The 27,277-nt window shown below is 39.3% G+C and overlaps 1 protein-coding gene across 2 annotated transcripts; it reads left to right on the top strand.

The window, feature by feature from the left end:
* Positions 1 to 3,607: 3,607 nt before the first annotated feature.
* peak1 (pseudopodium enriched atypical kinase 1) lies at positions 3,608 to 25,297 on the top strand. Of its 2 annotated transcripts, XM_016996823.2 has the most exons (5): positions 3,608 to 8,176; positions 12,815 to 12,931; positions 14,234 to 14,430; positions 16,009 to 16,757; positions 18,620 to 25,297. In XM_016996823.2, the coding sequence occupies exons 1-5, from the start codon at positions 5,073 to 5,075 to the stop codon at positions 19,763 to 19,765; spliced, it is 5,313 nt and encodes a 1,770-aa protein (XP_016852312.2). In that variant the 5' UTR covers positions 3,608 to 5,072; the 3' UTR covers positions 19,766 to 25,297. The 2 variants fall into 2 exon arrangements, with proteins under 2 accessions (XP_016852312.2, XP_016852313.2); XM_016996824.2 differs by lacking the exon at positions 12,815 to 12,931 and having other exon boundaries at positions 3,610 to 8,176.
* The last annotated feature ends 1,980 nt before the right edge of the window (positions 25,298 to 27,277 follow it).

Raw genomic sequence — 27,277 nt, 5'->3', positions numbered from 1 at the left:
ATCTGAACTGGTCTCTGTATGCTTGTGTCCTCTGTTGTGAGCTTCCCTTGGATATCTGACTAACATATTGGAGTCGTAATCCTTTGGCGGAATGTAGTACAGTAATTCTTTAGGAAATTCTTTGGCATTTCCCAAGACCACTGTTAAAGACAAGGTAGTGTTCAAACACTGCATGTAATGACAACATCCACAGAGTGTAGTTCTCTTAACAATGTTGACAGAATACAAAAATAGTCCCCATCTCTCATTAAGTGGTCAGACAATCTTGCTACCTTAGCCACACACATTTATTTTATAGATGCCAACTTCCAGAAAAAAATATTTTAGGAAAGTTGGTCAATCTAAAGTATTGCTTGTCCTTGTCCATAGCTTATTTACTTCTACAGGTCTTCTATATTTTTATGTTTTTGTTTATTTTGATTTTGGGGATCTTTTAGCTGGAATTACCAGCCTGGAGCTTTGTATAGGGAATGAGAATTGAGAAAACTAAGCCATGACTTTAAAAAAAAACCAAAAATCTACTGGTATCCAGACAATATGATAAACAGCTCTATGACAGTGCAATGATTATCATCTGTAATCCCCTGCTCTTAAAATATTTGTTTGGGCTCTTGTATGGGGCAGGAACACCCCCAATGTCACACCTGTCTCGGGCCTCATAAATCCTTTGGATTGCCCTGCAAAGCAGACCCATAGGAAAGCAGCTTTGAACACACACCTCTCCTAGAATTAAGAACAATGTGTACATTTAATACTTTTTGATAAACAATGTGTAAGAACATGGTTGAAATACTGCTATCAAAGATTTTCTGGACATGTTTTTGCAAGCATTTGCCCTCCATTAAAGCATACTGAGAATTTCTAGACACAACTCTCATTACTTGTTTCCCTGAATGTGACCAATTAGGGAAATTCAACTAGTCTTTGTTTCAATGACTACTGCAAGTGTAGAAAACAGATTTCATAAAGCTTTCCTGCATAATATGCAACGTTGATAGTGCTGTATCATAATGAAAGGCATGGGGTATGAATGAGACATTAAGAGAATTATTTTGAACAATGTTCTCTTTCAATTTATGCACCCTTTTATTATTTGCACATACCTTTGGTGTTTGCGTTTCTGAAATGCAAGTGGACCAATCTTAATTGATCATTTCATAATGTTCTGTATGCTGTGATGAAACATAGTGTGGCTCCTCTTTATGCCAGGCTTGCTGATGAAAGGCAATGCTTTTACAAGAGCCTCCTATGGCTGTGAATAATGATTAGCTGGTTCAACAGAGAGCTGTCATGGATGAAGCTTGGTGCCTGCAGAGAATTCTGGAGCATGCTGATACTGGTAAGCTCCTCCCAAGCAGGTGAAGATATGAAGATAGAATCATTGGGTCTGCCCAGTTGAAAAACAAAATGAGGTTGTCCTTTGGCATGAAGTACCTGCTGTTAGAAAGGCATATGTTGGGCTGATGGTGTGGCACTGTCAAATGATTGCAGTGCACACTTGTCTATATTGCTTACTTAAATGAATCAAGTGTTCATTTAAAAGGAAGCTTTTGTAGCAGAGAGCATTGAAAACACATGTCTAATAGGTACATTCATTTTAATAGGCTCATTCATTGAGCTGGCCTGATTAATTAGTGTATGTCACCATCTGGTACTTACTGAGACTATTCATTTTTAGAATGCTGAAATTGCAGGGAATGGTGCACACCAATTAAGTTCCTTTTCACTGGATTATGTTGGTTTAAAGTACTAGTGTAGGAGGTCTTCATTGTGATTCAGCCAGCATACATCTGAAGGGAACCTGCCAGCCTGGAATTTAGAACAAAGAAGTAGTGCCTGAAATGCATACAGGAGAAATGACTTCATGTATTTTCCCATTAGACAGACTGTTAATAGCAAGCAATTGAAACATTAGAAAATCCTTGTAAACAGGTGGAAATTTCAAGCTGTGTCTATGTCTACATGAGTTATAATGCAGATGTTGTTTTTCCTTGCACGTGCCTTAGAATCATAGAATAATCAAGCTGGAAGAGTCCACATGGGCCATCTAGTCCAACCCCCTGCAATGCAGGAAAAGCACAAAGTATCCCTGACAGATGGCCATCCAGCCTCTATCCATAGCATTCCCTGCATCTACCTGCATTCCCTGACTTGTTTTTGAGGAATCGATGCTGACTTTGGGTCATCAAAGCATTCCTTTCTAAGTGATTGCAGACTGCCTCCTTAATGATTTGCTCCAGAAATGTTCCTGGTAATAATGTCAGGCTGACTGGACAGTTATTGTTTGGGTCCTCTTTTTTTCCCCTTCTTGAAGATCGGGACAAGATCTGCCTTGCTCCAGTCTGCTGGGACATCTCTTAACATCTTCATTACTTAAAACAGGTTTAAAAATATAAACACAGTTTGCTTTTCCCACAAGGTTAGCGATGACATCACTCCCTTTTTCCACAACTCTACATTTTCCTCAATGGAAATTAATTCTAAAAACTACACAGATAGTTCTGCAAGATCTATTAATTAGACGACATGATATTTCAGTTAGAAGAGAGAAGAACCAGCCTGTTCTTCTATCTTATGCCCTAATACAATGCATGATGTGTACAATAGATAGCATTCAGGCTGATAGATGAGAGCATTTTCTAATTAAAGAGGATTCCTGAAAAGACAGAGTTTGCCTGTTTGCTTGTTTCTGCTTTTGCTGTGTGCATTGTTATAGCTGTAGCTAATTTTACCATTTTGACAGCAGGAAACAGAAACTGTTCAAAAGTGGCTTGTCAACTGTCAAATGATTTGTTTTGCTCTTTCTGACTACAGTATTTCATTTATTTGCGTCTTGCTTTGTTTCTATGGATAGATTTTATTATGCATATAAAACGAAATTGCTACAAAATATTCTTGTCTTCACAAATAGATCACCTCCCAGCTGAAACTATTCTGGCTTTCTCTCCAATGCTTGTGCTTTCATTGCTTTTAACCTGTCACTTTCTATGTCCGTACATTGTGGATATCAATTTCTTGAGCCAGTTTGACCTTGGTGAAAACTGTCTTCACAGGTTTTTACAGCTGTTGCCTGGCTTGAAGTACAGTAGAAAAATGAGATTCTGCCATATTCTGACTAGTGGAAAACACTGGTTCTAGAGTTGTCAAAGCAAGAACTTCCTCATCAACGTGAGGACTTAATATAAGGCGACAGAGTTTTTAAATCTTTGTAATGTCACCTAAAGATTCTTACCATATTTTGAAGAAAACATTTTAATTCAGATGCAAATTAACTTTTTGCCAAAATTAAATATGTAAAAGGAAGTGGATAGCCAGATTGATTTTTCACTCACTCTCTTCACTTTTATCTTAAATATTTCAGGAAATGGTTTCTTAAGTACAGCTCATGAAACAGAATATAGGCAATTGTGGCATACTGAACTACCATACTTTATAATATATGAAATCATGTTATGCAATCCTTTCAGCAGAAAGGGAACATTCACATTCAGAAGCCCATATAAATAATATTTTAGCACTGTGTTAGAATATTGTGAAATGCTGCACTATGAAAACAGAGAGCTAGGCTTTTGTAAGCATAATCAAAATTCTTTCCATTGTGCGGTGGCTCCATCTGGTGTTTGATAGGAATATTTGTCTGTCTTTGGTAATAAACAGTATCACTTGCCATAAAGCAATTTAGCATTCATGCAGATTGACAGATAGGCACCCACGTTCATTACCTATACTTTACTACATAACTGCAGTGTGATAGAGGCCAACTATCATCGTAACGTGGAAGGGAAAGTATTGCTGTATTTTATAAAACCCAGTTTAGTAATGTAGTTGTCAATCAGCAGTGAATATGTATGTATTCCATAATAGCTCTGCAAGGAGCAGTCACTAAATCACCTCCAGCAAAGTCTTTTGACTGAATATATTTCTCTGTACAGCATGCTTCTCAGCACCAATGTATATTCATTCAGACTAATTGGAAGCAAACAGGCTTCTAATTTGGGATAGCTTCTGAAAGTGTGCATGCTGATATTCTTTTGCTGCTTGGTTATTTGAAAAACAGATTGCAGTTAATTTTGAAATATTGACTATTGAGTAAGGCAGCTTATTGTGTGCATAACAAGCTGAAGCAGAATTGCTTGGATGTTTCCACATTTGAGCCACACTTTGATGAGCAGCTTCCCATGCAGTTGTGCAACTGATACAAATTAAAAATGAGATGTAGCACTGCTTTGGTTGGAAAAAATTCCCTTGCACAAATGTTTGTCATATGGAACAGCAATCTTATTCTAATATTTGAAGGACACCATTGTCTCTTGCAAGAAGTCCTGCCTGAATGTTAAGATTCCTCATAAAGGAAAAAGAAGTTAAACTGGTCAGTTAGAAAGGTAGAAGTGTCAGTTTCCAGACATCTTGTGTAAGAGATAAATGATGGAATAGATGATCCTGAAGTCTTTTAATTAGTTTGTCTTTCAGAGTTACTCCCTACAAGTTATCTAAAGACTAGTGATAATTTGTTCTGATGGGAAATCTCAAATCCTAGTAGTCTTCTTAATGGTAGCTACTGATAAATTAACAATAAATATTCCAGTAAAAATACGTACTTCTAGAGGAGCATAGTTCTTTCATCAGCTTCTTACTCAGATATTATAATGCATATTATGCACCATTTTTATAGTGAAGGGTTGTTCTGTTATATTACTGCAAATATTTTGCTTTGCTTAATGCATTTTAATTTATTTTTTTCTGCAAGGGTCAAAATTATATATAGACTGTATATACAGAGTTCTAGCTTCATAGTTTATCCTCACAGCGCCATCCTCTGGGGCACATCACAATAAAAGGTAGCAATAGGGTAAAAGGACCAAATGAAATTATTAAGTTGCTATCTTAGTAAAATAAGAGACGCATTATAATCACCTCAGTGATAGTTGGTTTCATGTCATGTTTATTTCTTCTTTTTTAGAATGAACAAAGTTTCATTATGCAGAGAAGTTAATCAAGAAGAGTGATAACAAATGAATGCTCTTACCATGCACTGAACAACTTGTGAGAATCCGGCGCTTAGGCCTGGGAAAATGTCTGCTTGCAATGCCTTCACTGAACATGTCTGGAAACCAGGAGAATGTAAAAACTGCTTCAAGCCAAAAAACTTGCACCAATTGCCTCCAGCCCCTGAAAAACCTCCAGTTTCAAATACGAATCTAAAAACCAATGCGACCCACAACAACAATCAGCGTTCTAGGAACACAGGGAATTTTCGACCTCCTGTGGCAAAGAAGCCCACTATAGCTGTGAAACCCACCATGATGACAGTAGATGGACAGGTTATATGTGGTGAAGTCAGCTCACAAGATCCTTGTGAGAACAAGCCAGTTACTGTGGGATGGAATCAAAACAGAGCTGTTGTAAACAAAAAGACACTGAACAATAATAATAATGAGGAAGAAATTGAAGGTTACAGCCATGCACATAGGCCTTTTGGGAATAGTGATGATGTTGGTAAATCTCCAAGCAACAATAATGGACTGACGGATGTACTGAAAGAAATTGCAGGTTTGGATACCTCATCTCCTCTAACAGGAAATGAACTTAATTCAAGGGAAGCATTCTTGGGAAGAATAAACAACTGTTATAAAAGATCATTAGAAAGAAAGATGCCTCCAAGTTGTATGATGGGTGGAATGAAAGATTCACAAAACAAGCATGTTGTTCTGAGTGGAAGCACTGATGTAATAAGCAACGAAGGGGGTCGTTTCTGTTATCCAGAATGCTCCAGTGGGGATGAAAGTGAGGATGACATGTTTTTTAGCAGCATCCACGAAGACCATGAGAGCTGGGATGAAAGTGATGAAGAGCTCCTAGCAATGGAGATTCGTATGAGGGGACAGCCACGTTTTGCAAACTTTAGGGCTAATACACTATCGCCTGTCCGGTTTTGTGTTGACAAAAAATGGAATACAGTGCCTTTAAGGAACAAGTCTCTCCAGAGATTTTGTGCAGTAGATTATGATGACAGCTATGATGAAATTTTGAACGGTTATGGAGATGAACCCATGATTCTATATGGGCAAGAAAGCATGCAGAGTATGGTCTCATCTGATTCCATGTCTCCTGACTCTTCTCTCACCGAAGAGTCTTGCTCAGGGACAGCCAGTAGTTCTTCCCAAAAGCTCTGTAATGGTGTGTTATCTCCTAGCACTCCTAAAGATATGAAATGTATTGAAGAAGGATATAAAGGGTTTTGTGATGATCAGCAACAGAAAACTGCATCTAAAAGCCCTCAGAATGTTACCAAAACTTTGGAGACACACAAGGCTGTTCTTGCTCTTAGGCTGGAAGAGAAGGATGGCAAGATTGCTGTTCAGAGTGATAACCCAGAATGCAGAAGTCCTTCAGGTATGCCAGCTCAAGCCACAAATTCAAATTTGGTCCATTCAGAAGAACAAGCTAAACCTTACAGAATAGTAAATATGGAACAGCCCATTTGTAAGCCATACACTGTAGTGGATGTATCAGCAGCCATGACTCATGAATGTATAGAAATCCAAGCAAAAAGCGTAGATTCAAACAGTGTTCTGTCTAATTCATCTGATACTCCAATTGCAAATGCTGCACCTAATTCTGTCTCAGCAGGTCAAATTAATGCCAATCTTAAAAAATCGAGTGCAGTCAGGTACCAGGAGGTTTGGACTTCAAGTACAAGTCCACGACAAAAGATCCCCAAAGTGGAACTAATTGCCAATGCTCCAGGACCTTCTGTACCTGTACGGAAAAACATACATAAATCTGCCCCTACTTCACCTACTTCAACAAACCTTTCTACAAAAACAATCCCTGTTAAATCTCCTAACTTGTCAGAAATAAAATTCAATAGTTACAATAATGCTGGCATGCCACCATTCCCAATTATTATTCATGATGAGCCAACTTATGCCAGGAGCTCCAAGAATGCCATCAAAGTTCCTATTGTAATAAACCCAAATGCATATGACAATTTAGCTATTTATAAAAGTTTTCTGGGAACGAGTGGAGAGCTCTCTGTTAAAGATAAAACCACAAGTGTCATCAGCCATACGTATGAAGAAATAGAAGCTAAAAGCACTGCATCAGAAAGCCTAGCTTGCAAATCTGCTGAACTTTTCCAAACTAAAGGTTCAGTGAATAGCACTGAGAGAAAGCTGGGTTCTGTGGCTCAAAAGGTTCAGGAATTTAACAGCTGTCTTGGTAAAGGTCAGACATCACCCAAAACCCCTGATCACAGTTCCCCAACAAATGCACAAAGAACTCTTCAGGACACTGGAGCCAGAACGGACAATTCACAGGAGGTATCTAACGGCAGTCGAGAAAATGCTTGCACGGTGCTCTCCCAGATTGTAGCTTCTATTCAGCCTCCACAGTCTCCCCCAGAAGTGTCTCAGAGTGGGCCCAAGTCTTGCAGTGCTGAAGAACTCTATTCTTTACCCCCTGATGCAGACACAAGCAAAGGTGCCCCCGTAAGACCCAAATCTCTCTTTACACTACAGTCCAGTGCTGACGCTGAAGCAGTACAATCCACTGAAGTGATGTCAAAGGAAATCCCTTTAAAGTCACCGGTCACTCATTCCCCGATGCTGGTGTCACCCTCCCACAGCTCTGCCAGCCCCAAAAGTGAACAGGCCCCCCCATTCCCTCCTCCCCGTTCCACATCTTCGCCTTATCATGCCAGCAAAGCATTACAACGACATTTCAGCAATTGGACCAAACCATTGAGCCCTGTCCGATCAACAGAGGCAGAATCTGTTTTGCACTCCGAAAATCGACGGGCTGTTGATGCCAAGCCCAAGCGCTGGATATCATTTAAGAGCTTCTTTCGCCGCAGAAAGACCGAAGATGAGGAAGACCGCGAGAGAGAGAAGGGGAAACTGGTGGGTCTTGATGGGACTGTGATTCACATGCTCCCACCGCCTCCTGTTCAGCGGCACAATTGGTTCAGCGAGTCCAAAACAGATGCCAGCGAGAAACCCTCTATTGTTTTTATGTTTAAATGTGAACAAGCCAAGATGGAGGCCAGATCTGATCAACAGAAGGCCGAGTTGCAAAGAGCTGATGCTGTGGCAAGAGAAGAACAGTCTCCCGAGGTGTCAGAAGAAAATTTGAGCAGCTGTTCTTCACCACCACAAGTTCCAAGGGAAATTCTAAGGTAAAATAATAAAAAATCTTTACCCATATATGATTTCCTGTTTTTGCCCAAAACGTAGACACTTAGAGATATTACAAGTGGTATAATATTTATTTATATTCACTGGACAGACATATTCCTGAATACTGAACATCTCCAGATTTGCTTCTCTGTGGACGTGGCAAAGTGCAGAGGACTCTTTCTGGAGGTGTATCATGCCACTACTTTCCATTGCAATTCCATCCTTATATTATGTAGCTGCTACTAGGCGAGGAACATGACAGTAACATAGGTTGACGCTACATGCAACTCAGGAGCTGAACTTCTCTTTGTCTTGCCTTCAGGACAAAATTAACGTCTTTATTCTTATGCAAGCTTTACTAGATGAGTCTGTTTCACCCACTGTGTCTTCGTGGCATATTTAAACATGTTATGTATCTGATGATATGTATTATAGTCCCGAAAATATGTAAGCCATATTAAGAGAGTTGATCTGTAAGGTTCTACAAGATTCTTTCTTCTGTCTATTTCTGGAAATTGGCCCCCCTTGTTTGTACTGAAATGAGGTACCTGATATTGGAGTTCCATTTTTAATGATAAAATTAGAAGGGCAATGCTTCACAATGTAACACAGTGTTCCAGAGACTTTTCTGTATGATACATTCATAGAATATTGTAAAATGGAAGTTTCTGTAATACATTACGTATCCTGGTCCTGTACATAACATGAAATACTGAACCACGTAGAGCTTCCTCCCTTGTAAGCATCTACAGTAGTGCAGCTGTAGGCTATATACTGGCATCTTCCTAGAAATTCTGCTTAATGCAAATAAAGCAAGAACGGAAATATTGAAATTTTAAAATGAGGTAATGTTCTTGCCCAATGGCTTTGTGTTATCTATTTCATCTATTATTATACTTAGTTTTCTTTGAATATTTTCATTCATTGCTCCTTAAAGGGATGGAGAAGATAAAGCTTCTAGGGAATGAAAACTATGCTTTTCTAACAAATGTGCAATTCTATCATAGTTTGATTAAATATGTGGCAGTCGTACAAGTGTTTCAGTTTCCAGTTGTGTGTGTATCAAAGGATGCCAAACTTCTGTTGGCCATCTAACAAGAGGAACTGATACAAACTGTAGAATACTGGAGAAACTTAAAATGTTTAAAGCCTGTAAAAAACTTAAAGCCATGAAGATAGAAATCAGTGAACATGACATTTGCTTGAGAATGCCAAACAGTGCAGTGGTCACCGGGATATCAAACTGATGACCTAGAAATAGGATTATGAAATGTCAGATAGACCAGGGCCCTGAAGGCATATCAACAAGAGAAACTAAGAGTTTGTTTGTTTGTTTGTTACCCTACATTGGTTTAGGAAATGTGGTGGCAGGCGATAACAGTGAACTAGAGCAATCCAAAAATTATGTTTTTGACATCTCTGGAAGGACCATTTCATCCTGCCTGTGGCACCTGCAGAATGTGTCAGATTAAGTACCCAACATCTGTGGCTTAACAACTTTGGCTCTAACTCATAAGTCTCTCTATTTTATCTATCAAATAGTGTTGTATCTCTCTTTTGTACTAGAGTATAGACCATCTCCCCTGCTCCTTCAATTCTCTTCTTTGAGCTTCCTGACCTGGAGTCCTGTATCTTCAAACATTCTCTTTGTGTACCAAAACCTCAGCATCCTTCTGCTACAATAACGTGTTTCCTTATTGATGAGGAGTGAAAGGGAAGTATCTGGTGAGAGAGAATTCACTGCCTGAAAAAGGAAGACATTTTTCTCTCTCCCAAGCCCTAGAGCAACTGTTATTTCAATTTTATGCACATTTACTTGGAACTATTAAGTTCAACTGGGTTTATTCCCAAATTGAACACACGATATTAGCCTTAGGGTACTCTCCTGTTCTTGCTGATTTGGGAATAAATGTCATTGGAATTAGTGGCGCTTTCTAATTTAAATGCACAGGTTTGGCCTACAAGTAGTTCTGGTCGGGGAGGGGGGGAAATCTGGCTATTCCTGTAAGCAGAGACAAAAAAAAACCCCAGTGGGAGTGGCTCATGATACTTTGTGGAAAACGTGCCTACATGTATGCACTGCATGACAAGCTAAGGTGCTGACCTTTTACATATGAATTGTGTGCTGCTGAGTTGTTTTTCTTATTCAAGAGGAACAGCTAAGCAAATTGGTTATAGTGTTCTCTGAACATGGGTGCTTTCCTGTCCAAACCTATTTCTTTCTCCACGAAAGAAACAAATCAAAAGCAAATCTTAGATGTTTTCTTTGGTTTGTTGGAAGACGGAAAAACCGAACTGGGAAAATACCCCCTTTCGTATGGCATGCTAAGCAAATCACTGCAATAAGTCAGAGTTGAGATTACTGGTTTAGCAAGCTTTTTTTACTTATGTCATCCAATGATAGCTCTTAAAGTCTCCCTTCCTCTGTGATTTCAGTAGTCAGCAGTTTGTAACAATACTGGGATCCAACTTCTCTGCCTCTCTTTTCACTGCCATTCCTACCAAAGAAAGGAGTGATGGTAGCACCCCAGTATTGACAATATTTATCATAAAGGCCTCTTTCACATGCCATGGCTGGTGTAATTCAGTCACTTCCTTGATATGCCGCAAAAGGCAGGATCTCCAACCAAAAACCTCATTTGCTTTGATGTGGAGGACAGTTCAAAGAGAGCAGTAAGTGCAATGATCCCTGGAAGAAAAGGCAGCACAACCATCTACCTTTCAGGTACAGTATGCTCAGTGAAAAGGTCACATTTCTTCCCAATGCTGCCTTCAGGCTGTGTGTTTCTTCTTATAAGCTGTTTTCTGTCATCCTTGGCAGATAATTCATCACACCAGAGTTCTAGAAGGATCTTTAGTGACTAGGATTTTGTGATACTAAGTTTAGTTGGGCCTAAATACCCTGAAGGCATCAGTTCCTATTTGCCCTTGGAAGTGAAACCAAGCCTCGGCCAAAATGGTGACACAACATCACTTCTGGGTGCCATTTTGACCAAGATGTAACTCAAAAAAAGAAATAACCGGGTACCTAGATGTATTTGTGCGGCCTATAGAGATTTGAGGGGGGGAAATGTCCTCCTTGTAATTGGCAAACCCTGTTCTCCTTTCCACACTGTTACTGTTCCTTATTGAGAGCCTTATTGAGAGGAGGTGATGTTTAATGACTTTCCCACTCGAAAGGCTCTCCAGGCCACATTTCTACATTATCTCTTTTCGGTCTGTTGTGATTCTGAAAGCCAAAGTTCGCAAGCATCACAAATACTATTTTGTTCCACATATATCCTATTATTTTCCCAATGATATAGATATAGATATATATTGATATACATTGAGTTACCCCATTTCATCTTAAGTAACAGGGTGATACAGTTTGAGCTAACATAACGTTCTGTTGAAAGCCACTTACTAAGCCTTGTAGCAAAGCAAAGGTTTGAACCTAGGCATCTTTACACTTGGGATTGTGTGGGATTCTACCTGTCCATATCCCAACAATATAATGTCCCATGTTCACCACCCTAAGTTTATAGTATCTTCCCTCAAACTTTTATCAGTGTTGAGCTAGAAATAGGTTCTTGCCAAATCTTATCTTGAGTAATTCATGGCTACAGGAAATTGATCACATGGGACGTAGGAATTTGACAGTCTGGCCAGCTCTAAACTGGAGATGGAAAGGTACTCTGTTGCATATTTGTGGAGGCAGTGGAATTTCCAAGCTGAGCTGTTTCTCTGGTTTTTCCGGCTGCTTGTCCATCTTGCTGAAACACAAGAGTACCTTTTTCAAATTCTTGTGTGTTTTATAGAAATATCCCTCCCCCCAAAATACCAAGCCATTTTTCTCTTGTTCCCACTAGTGTGTTCAGTCCTGCTTTACAAAGATGGGAGTTATAGTCTGTTGCAATTACCCATAGTTCCAACGTTCATTAAAGGTATTGAGTGAGATCAACTTGCACTCTCTTTTTTATTGTTACGAAAACATTTCAAAGTCAACTAAATTTTTTCTAGATTTCTTGGTCATTCTATGCATATTCTAAAATGCAAATTGCTATTACTGCTTCAAGGAATGCTCTTGGTAATAAATAGTGTTCTCTTTCACACAGACACTTTAGTGTCTGCATTTGGTTTTAGAGAAGTCTGGCTTCCCTTGTATAATAAGGACAGGTTACTGTTGTTTCTTGAATTGGGTGTGCCCTCACACACCCCACTCTAACCTCTTCCTGCTTTTTCCCAAAAATCCTCTTCCTCCTCCATGAGGTTTCTCAGAGGTAAAAGAAAAAAAAGTTTCCCTTAGGCGTTGTCTCATTATTCCAGTTCTAAAAGAGATAAGGAACCCAGTTTTCCTTGTGTAATCCTATAAGTAGATTGACACATGTTCTTTCTGGGGCCCTGAGATAGTGGCTGCTTTTTAGGGCTTTGTCATCTAACGACCAAATAAATGATTCTCCAACCAGGTAAGCCGTTCACTGCGGAAAGGAGAGGGTTAAGAGAACAGGGCTTTGGGTTTGCTTAATGCTGGCTTTCCGGAAGTGTTTTGGCACATTCCCCAGACCATCCCTTGGGGTAAACATCAAGGTGCAGTAGGTGATATCATTCCCTGCAGACTTCAGCCTTTGTTGCTCACAGCTTTGCACAACTTGTAGCTCACCAGACCCCAGTGGAATAAATGCTTCGCCAGAGTTTCGAGACATGATTAAAAGGCTCAAGAAGGCTCTGAGAGAATTTCCTTTAATGGGGAACTGTGTGAGTGAGTATAGTGGGTGAGTTCCTTTTCTTGTTCCCTTTTTCCCCTTTTTCTTTCCCTTTCTCTCCCCCTCCCCCCCCTGCCCAGTTGTTGATTTACTTTGGTAGCTTCTCCAACGTATACCGAGAAATTGTTCACAGAGCTGTGGGAGTAAGAATGAGCCGATTCTGTACTTCACTGATGGATCAAAATTGTAACAAGACTCCTTTCAAAATAGCACAGCTATAGGAGGAGAGTTTACTTTGAAAGAACGGTTAAAAAGGGATATGTTTTTTGAAAACATAAACCAGCTTTAGTTCCCAAAGTGAATTTACGACTTCTCACTGCTTTGGTTTGGAAGTGGGGCCTAATGTGTGAAATTCCTAAGCTATCTGTTTTAATTTATACACTTTTTTGCACTTTTTTGTGGTGTTTACTGTTTACACTATTCTGCTGCATGTTAATAACATTATTATCACTATTGATAATAAGATGACATGTTTTTGAAGTTCACTTTCCTGTCTCAGCTTACTAACTTTGGTGGGTGATTTTTGTCAGCTTTTGAAATCTCACGGTGTGAAAATGGATGGAGTGTCATATGCGGTGTTATATGGCATTGTGGGGTGTGGTTAATCTTCAATTGTGGGTTGCTTGCGGACTCTGCTTGGATTTTGCTCAACAGGTTTCCGGCAGCAGTTTTATGGTACCACTCAAATTAAAAAGTCATTTATATTTTGTGAAATTAGTTTGAAGCATTTAAATTGGATCCAGCCTCTAGGCATTCTATGTGCTATCTCTGATCTGTTCCTGCCAGTTTTCTTTGTAGGTATCTGTACTGTAAAGCGTCTTAATTGGTGTGAGTTACAGTAAAACATTTTCTTAATGCACATGATATTTCTTACTTTTTTAATGCTGACAACACACACTGTAGAATTTATATTGTAGTGTGTAGTTAAAAAGAGAGGGGCAGTGGAATGTAATGGTTAGATTATTCAACTGGGATTCTGGAAGATTGGGGTTCAAATCTCTACTCACTTCTAGAAATTGGGCAATCCGCTTACTTTCTGCCTCAGAGGAAGGCAATGGCAAACCTCCTCTGAGCAAATATTGTAAAGAAACCCCATAAGAAGATGGCAATCAGTCAAAAAAAAAGGTCACAACAATTCAATTATGTGGAAACGGAAGAATCAAAGTCAGAAAATGAGTGGTGGTTTCTTTTTATTTTCTTTGTTGGCTCAATTCAAGGTGTCATAGTATAAAGAACTTAGATTGAAGAATTTCTGTTTAAACTGTTTCTAGTATAATGCTCCAGGTGAATTCCCTCTTCTTGCTGTTTTAGTCGTGTGCCTGATGAGCAAACTGTGGAAAATTTGTCCCCTCGGATGCCAAGATCTGCATTTGAGCATCAGGGTAGCAGTGACAATGCGTCCCTCACTCGGCTATCTCCTCCAGAAATGCTACAAGGGGAGGAAGAAAAGGAAGACATGTCTGATTCCTCTGACATCAGTGCCTGCAGTGCCACATATAGTAACTTAGGTAAGCACCTCGGATCTACACAGCTTACATAAATTACATTTCAGTTACCATTTCTCTTGTGTGAGTTTAGTGCTGCCTGTGGTGTCATACTCATGTTGAGAACTATGTAAAAACATGCCAACTTTTAATAATTCTTCGGAACACTCAAACTTCAAAATGTATTCATGTCTCAGAAATCTGGAGTCTTATTTCTATGATTTCCTAAACAGCTGAAAACTTTGCTTTTGTTTTAAAATGTGCTATATGGTATCTATTAAACATTTTAATTTTTGCAGACCCATTGTGGACTAGCTTCAAAGATCATTCTTAAATAATCTTGCCTATTACTTTTGAAATGTATTATTTAGACACAATTGAGAGCATTTTTGCTATCTTTTCTATAGTAAGGAACCTTAACTTAATTGCCTAGTGATTTCAGAACTTTTGACTTTTTACAATATAATGGCTTAAATTCTCTATAATTCTTACTACAGTAGTCCATTGACTCCATTAGATTTATCTATGTGTTGGCATTTAACAATTGACTGAATTGATCTGTTGCTGGGACTAATGAACAGAATATCATTAAGGGTTAAATGATAAGAGTCAACACACCTTAATTTATACAAACTAAAACTCATGTCTTATCTCAGTAACTTATATTGTTAAATAATTGAATGTATAGCATACGTTTGACCTACAAATGTCACACACTAGAAGAATCCCACACTTATCTCCAGTTCTAACACTAATTTTTTATTTCATATATTTCAATTCTGCTTTTTCACCAAGCAATTTGGAAGCAGAATTGGTTTTAAAGGTCACATTTGTAAGAGTAGGCAGTAAAGAGCACACATTTAGGACAGCCACTCATAAATGGTCTGTTAGAATACACAAGTGGGAGCATCTGTATCACTTTGTATGCAGTCTGCCATAAATCAGCCATAGAAAATGGACACAATGTGACAGCACACAAATTAATGGAAGAGCTAGGTGCAGATGACACTCTCTCTCCCCTTCTCCTTCTTTTGCTGAAGTGATTATAACCTTTTAGTGCATCCTTTCTACCCTAGATTCCAAGCGCCTTGGGTTAGGAGCAGTCCTATTGCAGTCTCTAAAGTACTGTGCTAGTGCAAAAAAAACAACTATAAAATCAAAACAGTTACCTTAATTTGACTGCAGGGGCTTTCATTATTACTGTTTTTTCAAAATGCATGTGCTAAAGTTTAAACGGTTAAGAGAGGACCATTAATATTACTGCAATGTTTGAGACATTGCAGTCTTCCCTTGTTTTCTTCAGACAACATCCAGACCAAACTGAGGCTTTCAAAAAGCTACTTTTTAAGAGCACTGGCCTGTGAGGCATGACAGGAATGTACCAGGTTAAGAGTTAAACTCATAAACTGCTCAGAGAGGTTCTCAGCAGAACGGAGTCTTCCCCTGGGAAAGAGGAGAAGAGAGTGGAGCTACACCCTGGCCAATGACCATAACTTGTTAGTTTTTTGAATTCGATGCATTACTTTTTAGAAATAAGCAAAACATACATATCTACATTTCCTTGAGTCACACATCCAATGACTATTGTTTCTTCTTCTGCAGGGCAATCCAGAGCAACTATGATACCACCAAAGCATCCTCGACAACCGAAGGGGGCTTTGGATGATGCCATTGCTTTTGGCGAAATATCTGATCTGGAAATGGCTACCAGTTTACATCCAACACCGCCTCCCCTGCCAAAGAAAACTATTCTAAGAGCTCATACAGAACCGGTTCCAAAGGAACTCCAGAAACAAACCCTTGAAAATAGCATGTGTGTGATGGCCAATCCTACCTATGACATTGATACCAACTGGGAAGCCAGCAGCGCCTGCTCTTCAGTCAGCTCAGAATTCAAGGCAGTGGACAATGAATCAGGAGATTCTTTGGATAGACCTCCAACAAAAGGACTGGCAATCTGCTCATCAACCAATAGCTTTTCCAGCCTAACGGCTACCAGTATTAAGGACAGGGGTTCTAATAGCGCGGAGTCTCTGTCAAGTAGGCCTGCCACCCATAGCAAGCATAGCAAAGCTGTCCAGAAGCCACAAAGGCAAGCACTTTATAGAGGAATTGAAAACAGGGGAGAGGTGGTAAGCAAGATCAGAAGTCTTCACACTGACTCCCTGAAAAAACTGTCTGCTAAGTGTGAAGACTTGTTCATGGCTGGACAGAAGGACCAGCTTAGATTTGGAGTCGACAGCTGGTCAGACTTCAGATTAACCAGCGACAAACCATGCTGCGAAGCAGGTGATGCTGTCTATTACTCCGCATCTTATGCAAAAGATCCCCTCAACAACTATGCAGTCAAGGTAAGAAGCTAGTCTATCAATTGAGATTAACAGTTTTACTTACTGTCCCTTATATTTTGTTACCATTGGTTGTCTTTGTGTTCAGGATTTAGTTAGTAAAATACGTGCTCTTCTGTGCTTCGTGATTGTAAAAACATGTTCATGTTTAGGTGGCTGTGTATCCTGTTCTTAGTATTTATTTTGGTGCCATAGTTCTTAGGATCATGCTATAAGCTGTTCTGCATACATTGCATTCCATATGTTTCTAGGATGGCCCTGAGAAAATGCCCTCTAGTGACCCTTCAGAAATGCAGGAAATAAATAAAAGCAAGGAGATAATTTCCTCCCTTTTATGCAAACCAAATTATTGGTCACTGGACCTCCAGCTTTGGTTGGGTTTTTTTTTTTAACATTTCTGACTTTTCAAAAATCCACCCCAATCTATTACAGTTAGTCCTCTGAGCAGTTTATAAAGATACACACTTTGTTCTTTGTTGACAGAGTGACTGAAATAGTTTTGCTTATAGTTATATATGAAATTATATACCCCTTTCTTAAATAAAATCATCATGATTTAAAATGTAGAAAATATAATAATGTATAAACAAATAATTTTATCACTTAATTAGTATTCCAAAACCACTCTAAAAGTAGGCACTACACACACATATCCAAAAGTTTCATTATATAGATATCTACCATAATATTTAGTTCCATTCTAGTACTATTTGACATTCAGATTTCTAACACTTCATATTTAAAAAATACCCATTGTACTCAATTAAATGTCTTTGTTAAAGTGCTAATTTGGTATATAGATTCCATTACATACACTTATATTGTAAAATCATAGCTAATGTTCTTCTACTGAATGCAAAAAATTAAACCGTCCAATTTATTAAGTTCAAAAATTACCCAAACTTGCTGTGAATCCGTAACTTAGGACAGCCTCCTAAATTAGAAGATATTCACACATGGCAAAGCTCAGACAAAAGATCATGGGAATTATAAACCCCAGGCTCCGTATTCAGGAAATGTGGATGTATTGATTTATTTCTATGGCAAGAAGCCCAGCTAAGATAATTGGAGGCATGGCTGTTCCCATTTGTTCTTGATAAAAAACATCTTAATTGATTTCCCTGAGAAACTGATAGTGTAATTTTTCTTTAACTTATCATGATTATTTGATAGGAATAAAATTAACATTGGTTTAGTTTCAAAATTAGATCCAAGTATTAGCTGCTGATGTCCTGTCAAGATACACAAATGCTACATAGCACTTCTTGTTCATAAGTGCAATACAGCTTTTATCAGGCGTGGCAGGAATAAAGTTCAATAGCATCTTATCTTGTTTTGCTACAATAGGTCAAGTAGTATGATAATATAGATGAGCCATTAACTGCTAATTGCATAGTCATTTTCCAAACCAAAAAACACAGGAAACAATGTTAAAATTGCTTGGTGAAACAATATGAACTTTTTAAATGTGATTATTTCTCAAATGATTTTTACAGAAATTTTGTTATGGAGCATCTGGCTTGCATCATAAGTAGATGTTGCAGTTTTGCATAAAACCACTTTCTCTTCACCTGTTATGATAAAAAATAAATACATAAGAAAGAAATAACTCCCAAAATTTAGTCTTTCTCCATATTCAAACAGAAGATAGCAGCACGTGGCCAGATTTATTACACATATGCATTGTGTGGTAAAAGAATCCTAAGCACATCCCATTCAAGGAAGATCGGAATTCCTGCCCTCATTTCATGGATATGTATAAAAATAGCATTGCTTGATCATAAGACCTAGAATGAGCCAACATCGCCAGGAATGGTTTCCCCTCATTTAAAACACTTTCTCCTGTTTTTCTTTTCTTCCGTTAGATCTGTAAGAGCAAAGCGAAAGAATCCCAGCAGTATTACCACAGTTTGGCCATCCGTCAAAGCTTGGCTATCCACTTTAACATCCAGCAGGATTGTGGCCATTTCCTCGCAGATGTGCCTGTCCGGCTTCTTCCTTGGGAGGATCCCAACTCAACAGAAGAAGAAGAGGAAGAGCAGGATGATGACGTGCAAAAGAACAAAGAAAGCCCCACCTGTGCGGATGTTTCGCAGAAAGACAGTTCGAGCCCACAAGGAACCATCAGTAAACAGCGCAGTCGGGTTGTGGTTATCACCAGAGAGGTTCCCTATCTGACCATGGCAGACTTTGTGCAAGCATCTTCTAATCGCCATGATAGTAACCCAGACTTTTACGAAAGGCAGGTGTGCCTCCTCCTTTTACAACTGTGTTCTGGTCTGGAGCACCTGAAGCCCTATCACATCACACATTGCGACCTGCGTTTGGAGAACCTCTTACTGGTGGACTACCGGCCGGGAAGCAGTCTCCTCAATTTTGACTCTGTGGAGCCCACGCCAATGTCCGCTTGCCCTGCCAGGCTGATAGTGAGCAATTTCTCTCAAGCCAAGCAAAAGACTCACATGGTTGATCCAGAAGTCCTGAAAGACCAGTCCCGCCTTGCCCCGGAGATTATCACGGCAACCCAGTATAAGAAATGCGATGAGTTCCAAACTGGCATCCTCATTTACGAAATGCTACACCTGCCCAACCCCTTCGACGAAAACCCAGAGCTGAAGGAGAAAGAGTACACTCGTGCCGACCTCCCCAAAATCCCCTGTCGTTCACTTTATTCCCTGGGACTTCAGCAGCTTGCGAACTGCTTGTTAAACCCGAACCCCTCAGAGAGGATCCTTATATCTGAGGCCAAGGGCGTCCTTCAGTGTTTGCTTTGGGGTCCCCGAGAAGATGTGTTTCAGACATTCAGTGCCTCCTCCAGACCAGCCCAAAGGGAAACTGTGCTTCAGAACTGGCTGGACATCAAACGGACACTGCTGATGATCAAGTTTGCTGAGAAATCTTTGGACAGGGAATGTAAAGTGAACCTTGAAGACTGGCTTTGTTGCCAGTATTTGGCTTTTGCCACTACGGACTCCCTCAGCCGAGTAGTGAAAATCATGCAGCGACGTTAATTTATATGACCTGTTGATTTGACTTGGGATACTCCTCTGTCCTTTCTCCAGCCTCATGCAGTGTGTTGAAGTGTTAAACCTCTAATCTAGGTCCCAAGGTCGCCAACACTGAGCAAACAGATCCTGGCAGGAAGTGCTGTTTCCGGTCAGAGATGCGAGGGTGAGGTTTGATGCTCTTTGCTTAGTACTGCTAGTGACTGGGCAAGGGAGTGTCTAAACGTAAAAGGGAAACCACTAGTGTCATAATTATTTTATGCCCTAACGTCCTACCTGCATTGCAAATGAAAGCACACAGAAATGAGTATGAAGCCTGTCGTGACTGAGCCAGCAGAATGTAAGCCATTTTTCACAAAGATATGCCCTCTGTCTTGTCAGCCCAGCCCATCGAAAGTGTGACTCAGCCTCACCAGGTCTTGGAAGACAGATTTGATTGTATCCTTGGGAATGAGAAAATGCTTTGGACCCCAGCAGGGAGTGGTGATTCATTTACAGCCATCCTGAACAAAGGGCCTATTCTTTTCTTTTTCGTACTGAGGCAAAGTATATATTTTGGGCGTAACTCTGGTATTTCTTCTTTTTTAAAATGAAAAACAACTTTGAAAAGCTGCAGATACTTGATTGTGATACTAAGGGAGAAGTGGTGCTTAACCCCTTTGCCCCATGGCTGTCTCTCCACTCAACATTCACAGACACACCGAGCCGTTTCCCCTGCCCTTCTACCAAGTTCCAGAGGCATATTACTCTGATTATGTTTTTGTCTTCACTAACCATGAATTATGATTTATTGATTCCGGTCAGGAACCATGCATCTAGCCATCTTTTTCTTTTTGCCAGAATGCCTGACACATTAATTCTGCTAGAGGTTATTGATGGACTATTAATTATGATAATGTTAACCAAGGGCAGTGCAAGAGCCTGAGGCCAGTGAAAGCAATCATCTATTAACAGGAACTGTCCCTTTCTCCAAACCAAGGGCAACAGCATTCTGCATCTCCTCTGCAGCCATGTGTGGTGTGCAGTGAAGTTTATTTTGATGCTGTATTTTGTGTAACAATACAGGCATATAGTTAAAGATGAGTTTTCTAATCTACAGCCATAGCTCAAGAGTGAAGAAAACAAAGCAGCAGAATATGTGCATTTACCATGAGAACAATTACATTTGACAGGCACAACTCTGTAGTATTCTTATTTTAGTTTTTCCTGCATAGACTTTGGCTGGCAACATATTTTGGTGTTTTTCTGTTACTGTTGGTAACCCGAAATGTCATGTCTGTCAACATCATTCTGCTGAGTCTGAAAAAGTCATTGGTAAAGTTAGGAAATGTTAAAGAAACAAGTCCAACCACCCAAACAAAGCTGCTAGCTTCCTTGACTGACATATTGGCCGCTTTCTTTGCTGGCACCACAGCCCTGCTGCACTTGATCTCTCTGCTCAGTGTTGGTTATTCTCCTTTGGATGGTTCTGAAATGACAGAGTGGAAGCCTGAGACTGAAATCCCACAAGTGGGGATGGTTGCTGGAATGTGGAGCGCTCTTGTGTTGAGCCTTGCTCCTCCTTCCTCCTCTGGATATATGTGCAATTTTAGGATGTATTATATGAAAAGCCGTGTAAGTGTTTACGTTGCATAACAGATTAACCATACGTTCAACCTGCCTCCTTTCCTTCTGTGGCACATAGATGCACAAAGCTGTGTTTGCTCTTTTTTTCTTCCAGATTGAGGTTTCCTTTCTTTATTGTTAAGCTGTGACTAACCTCTGTACTTCAGCCTTGGAGACAAATGGCCACTTTGAACAATTTTTGCATCTTTGGACCAGAAACTCAGAAACAAACCTGAAGGAATGCAAAGTGGAAGTCTCAGTGAATCCAGCTTGTAATTCATAGACAGCTGGGCCCAACATAGAACAACGTGGTGGCCTCTTAAAATCTTTTGACTCCTCCCACTTTTATATCCTCTGGTTAGTAGTGAAACAAGATTAAGGATAGCATGTGTGAGTGGATCCTGAATTGCTTTCAATCAGGGATAAGAAGCAAAGAACCTGTTTACAACCACCTGGCTGTTTTGGAGGCTTCCAGAAACAAAATGTTTTTGGAAGCCTCCAAGAAAGTATGTCTGAGCTTTAAAATGGGGGTGACAATGACACTTGAAATGCATTCCTAGCCACTTCAGGTCTGGGGGGGTGGCCCATAACAAGTTGCCCGAAAGTATTGTTTAGATGGAGATAACTAGTAGTGGCATACCAATATCAATATGCTAATGCCTAGAATGTAAGTTCTGGTTGTTGTTTAACCAGACCCATGGAACAAAGCCAATTGATGCAAGTTTTCTGTAGATGTATGGCAACAATCCTTTAGAGAGCCTAAGGACAACAAACTTTACATGCATTACATGGAGATGCAATCCTTACCTGTGTTAGTGCACTTTGCTCACAGCTTGCTACCTACCTACCCACCCTTTTCGCCAACTCAGCTGAAGGCCCTTCTTTCCCCCGGTTTTATGTAAGCCTTGATCTGTGTGCACATACTTTTTCCCACGTAACCAGCATGTTAACTCTCGCAACACATGAACTACTGACCACTGTGGTAGGCAATACCCCTTTAGACGACCTGCTATCATTTTTGTTGTGTATAAAGAGATGTGTGTTTTGTCACTTTTCATGCTGACATGCACATGTAGACTATTGAATGTTTTATATAATCTTGTATATTTTATGCAACAGAGCCCCAAAACTTTGAAACTGTCTTTTAGTTTTCTGCTTTAATTTTGCATTTTTGGATAGCATATTCAAACCAGTATTAGCACTGTGTACTTCAGGCACGCTTGGTAGACACACACTCTCTGCCATCTTGCTGCATAATACTGGGCAAACGTTGGTAATGAATGTCTGTATGAATGAATATATGAGAGAAGAGAAAGAGAGACAGACACAGGTTCAGCCTAACCAGAACTGCCATTTATCAAGATATTTTATTGAAGCTTCCTTCATTTGCAAGAGAGGAGACAAACTGAATAGATAAGAACAAAAAAGGTGAAAGAAAGCAATGCATACGTTCTGAACAAAATAAAATTCTTGCCCTCATAACTCAAGAAGGGGACCTGAAATTTTGGGTCTGCACTGATTAAACATTTTAACTGAGATCACTACAAAATTGTGTGCTTTTTAAGCAAACCATACTGACTTGGAAATGTATTTTTTCCCCAGAAAGTTGCCACTCAAGTTAATTGAGCTCGATATCTCAGTATTTCCTAACAACAAACAAAAATCTCTGGGAAATTCTGTGTATGTATTTGAATGTGTACTTCCTGGAGGTTTTAGTGTCATTAATCTTTTTCTGGGGTGGCAGTCGAGGTCAATGAGTCATTGCACTAACAGCAGTGCCTTGTCACAGATTTAAAGCTAGCTTAATAAACAGTATTGATCACATTAAACAAAAAAAAGTGTTAAGAAATCAAAGTATTTCATGTGTAGCCAAGTTGATACATTAACTAGATGAACAAACAATATATGGTTGGTCAGATAAGGGGTGTTTTTCAATATTATTTAAAAGCCAGAAAACCATTTAAATATTTTCCAATTCTGCAACTTCCATAGAATAAAAAAACCAGGATATATTGCAATGACTGTTTACGCAGCATAGCATTTAGAAATTTAGTTTTTCTGCCATTTTTTTTTTCAGATTTGAGCTGATGAGATAATGTGTGTACACAGAAACCATAGAAATCTTGTTACAAATCTTAAAGGAGGACAAAATCTTATCTATGCAGTGAGGCAAAACACAAAGCATGTGGAAAGCAACAGGGCTCAGTTTTTATACAACAGAGGCATTCAGAGGTAAAGTTGCAGCAGGAGACAAAAGGCTACCTGTGAGGACAGAGAGCCATTCTTTCCTAACAACTCTGCAATATCTTTGTTAACAGACCAGTGAAGAATGCAATCTCAAAGAGGAGTGGTGCAACTAATGGAGAGTCAGCTGTGGAGTCAGTTGTGCAGGTAGTAACCACCTTGTTTAATTCCCCCCAACTCAGACAACTACTAGTATCATCCCAACTACTGGGATGAATCTGGTTAATTTTGTTAAGGCATTGAGTGACACACTCCCAGGCCTCATCTACACTGACCATTTAATGCAGTTCAAAGCTAGCCTCAAACTGCGATATCTAGGCAGCAAACTCCCACAAAAGTGTGCAAAAGAAAGCTCTGAATGCACATCAGTGTCCGTGATTGCTGTCCTCACCATCCAGGCTTCAAGCTGGTTCCAGCTTTTCCTATGTAATTATCTGCACAGTGAAATCACTTTCTTCAATACCAGTTTGAAACTGTGCTAATTGGTCAACATAGATGTGCCTCAAATCTCCCTTGAACTGTACAGGGCACAACTGCACACCTCTGAGTTGAAAAGCACTCCATAAACATGCAAGATAGGCTGTACCTGTCATTAATAGCAGGGATTTTTTAGTCTATTTATAAATGGGAAATATTTAAAATCAATTTCTAATGGTTCCTCAATACTAGAGTGCAGTGCCTCTACACAACTGATTTTTGGGGAATGTCATTGAGTTTTTCATTACAAGAATACTTAGGAATTTTTATTGAAATACAAAATATAATGAAGTTGACTAGAGGTATAATTCCACTCCTTTGCAGCGTGGAATGCATCTCAAAAAGCAAACTGGCCCACACTGCCTTGAATTCCAGCCTTTATGCTTAGGAGACTAGTTAAATACTATTAAGCCCTGTGAAAACCCCTACAGCACTTATTTGCTACTCTTGTTAAAAGTTTATTCCCACTGGTACTGGCTTCCAGATCTTTGAGTATCTCTCTAATCTAGAAAACTTGAGAAAAATCTCAACATATTTTAATAGCGAAGACATATGAATGGATCCATATTTTTATAAATGAAATTTACAGAACTGCAAGCATAATACACCCTTTGTTTTCTGTTCTGTATGTATATTTTATATATAGCATATATTATATATACATACATACGTAAATTTTGATTGAATTTTAAAAATTCACAAAGTTGGCTCTTTCCAAGAGTTTGGAACAGGCAGCTCTAGGGCAATATCTATAGCAAGATCCACTCTACCAGCCAAAATTCAAAAGTAGTTTGTTAGTCTGAGTTTAGAATTAGAAAACTAGCTTTTGCCCTGGAGGGTTTTTCTTTCAATTTTAATTATGTTGATCAATTTTAAGTGCGAGAGAAGGTCCTTTTGTTTCTATTAAGATGGTAAATATCTTTTATTTTGAATGTGCAGTATTTCTTTACTACAATGCCTCAAGGTGGGAATTAATCTTGTTTTTCTTCATAAGATTCCATTCTTCTGGGTCAGCTCTGTGTTTGGAATTCACTGCATTACTATGTATGGTGCTTCATATCTATATTTACACGTATTTATAGATATAACTAACACCTAGCCTCCCTATGTGATCGGAGGACAGTTACAACCTGGTTTGCTGTGGTACTTTGTTGTGTACTCTGTGGCATACATGTTAACTGTGTAAATAAACTAGTTTTATTACACTGACAATGGAGGCCTGGAATGTCTTCTTCCTACCTGGCTTTGATATCTTTATATCAAGGGAGATCGATGTCCCTGGCGGTAAAGTTTTTTTTTTTTCCGTAGCAGGAATTGCAAACGCATGCAGTTCACAGCCAAAACAGTCATGACACTTGGAGAGCCATTCATGCACACTGCCATTTCTGTATATGTCTTATTCATAAGAGATTTTCATATTTTTATGAATGCCCTTTGTACTAACAGAACCTTTGTTCTGTCTAGAAACCACCAAGGCAGCACGATTAGAATAACTCTTATCAGTCAGCGTGCCTCACTCTTCTGGGTATGATTTTTATATTGATGGTTGAATGTTGAGCCAACACTTGAATTTTGACTTGTACTTAGTGCTCTTGTTTTTCAATTTTGCTTCTTAATTGTGGGTTAATTTCTGTTGCTTGAATTGTGTGTCTCAAGTAAGAGTTCTCACTCACTCACTGCCTTGAAATTCGTGAAGAACAGAACTACATCAACACTTCTGTCAAAGGTAGTTTGAGCAGGCATAGGCAATGAAGAGCCCAGTTTCTCTCCCTAGCATCTCAGCTTGAAGAAGAAAAAAATGCAGACATAAATAAGTTAAAATGTGTAAGAAGTTGCTGTTTAAATGTGATTTGAGTTATGTGTGCTTTTGACTTATGTTATATTTGCTTTTGACTTATGGCAACTCCATGAATTTCACTGCATTCTTAGGTGAGGAATGTGTTGACTTATTCTGCAGTTGAGTAATGGTTGAACTCCAGTTTGGACAAGTATCTGGATTTAGACACACTGTTCTTTCAAGGAGACTTGTAGTTGTTAATTTGAAGAATGATAGTGCTCCCCCCCCCAAAAAAATGAGTTATCGGTACACTGTTATTTAGTGACTCCAGTCTTTTGAAGATGATTGAAGAGTGTGTCCATGTATGTATAGGTCAACAAGAAAGCGGGAGAACTTGTGCTGATCTTTTGCTAGGATCATAGAAACAATGGGACTTGGGATGATATGTGTGTCACTTGTCAGCTTATAGTGACTAGCATGAATTCCATTGGGTCTTCTCTTTCTTCTTCTTGAAGTTGAATGACTTTAAATTACTTAGGTTTTCTTAGGCAAGGAATACTCAGAGGTGGTTTTGCCAGTTCCTTCCTCTGATATACAGCCAACAGCACCTTGTATTTGGTATTCAGGTTATCCATGAAGTTAAAACCATTGCAACCAGATCCGTTAAAAGACAAAAGTCAACAAAATATCGCATTATTAAAGACCTTTGCAGTCAATTTCTTAAGTGCCTGCCAGAACCGAAATGTTTTCACTTGTCGATGGGAAGATCAGCAAGGAGGCAACCAACTAATCCTCCTTAGACAGGAAATTCCAGTCTCGGAACAGCCAAGAAAGCTGTTTTCCATGTTCCCACCAAACATGGGACCATGAGGAAGTCATGGGATTGAAAGAACGCCTCCCCCAAAGATCTCTGAACCTGAGCCAATGCCATAAAGGAAAATAGTCTTCAAATAACCTGGGTCCAAACTATATAGGGGTTTATTGACCCACATTGAATTCTGCCAAAAAAGGCACCAACAGCCAACTTGGAAAGTTAAGGAATCCTCAGAACTGGTTTATATATAGATTGGCTCATATCGTGCTTAATTCCCGTTCTGCCTGTGTGAAAAATGAGTGTGCTATCAATATGCCCTTCAGCTCGAAAAGAATCCAAGTAGGTCAGGTACCAGCTACGTTTCTCCTTTAGCTCTAAAAGCCTTCCAGGCTTCACTGGCTCCTGTTGCACAAAACAGCGGCTTAAATTCAAGTACTATAGTAGTCCCACTGGAACAAAAAATTACATAAGTGCTGATTTACTAAGTCCCCATTGATTCAGTCTTCTAGGTCCCTATTAGAAATGGCATATAGTCTTGTGAAAGAAATTGAGTTGAATCCTCAAATCATATTGCACTTTTGTTTGTGTTAAATATGGTTCC

This window comes from Anolis carolinensis, unplaced genomic scaffold (genome assembly GCF_035594765.1).
Source record: "Anolis carolinensis isolate JA03-04 unplaced genomic scaffold, rAnoCar3.1.pri scaffold_11, whole genome shotgun sequence".
Classification (NCBI taxonomy): domain Eukaryota; kingdom Metazoa; phylum Chordata; class Lepidosauria; order Squamata; family Dactyloidae; genus Anolis; species Anolis carolinensis.
This window is presented reverse-complemented; position numbering and strand designations above follow the sequence as displayed.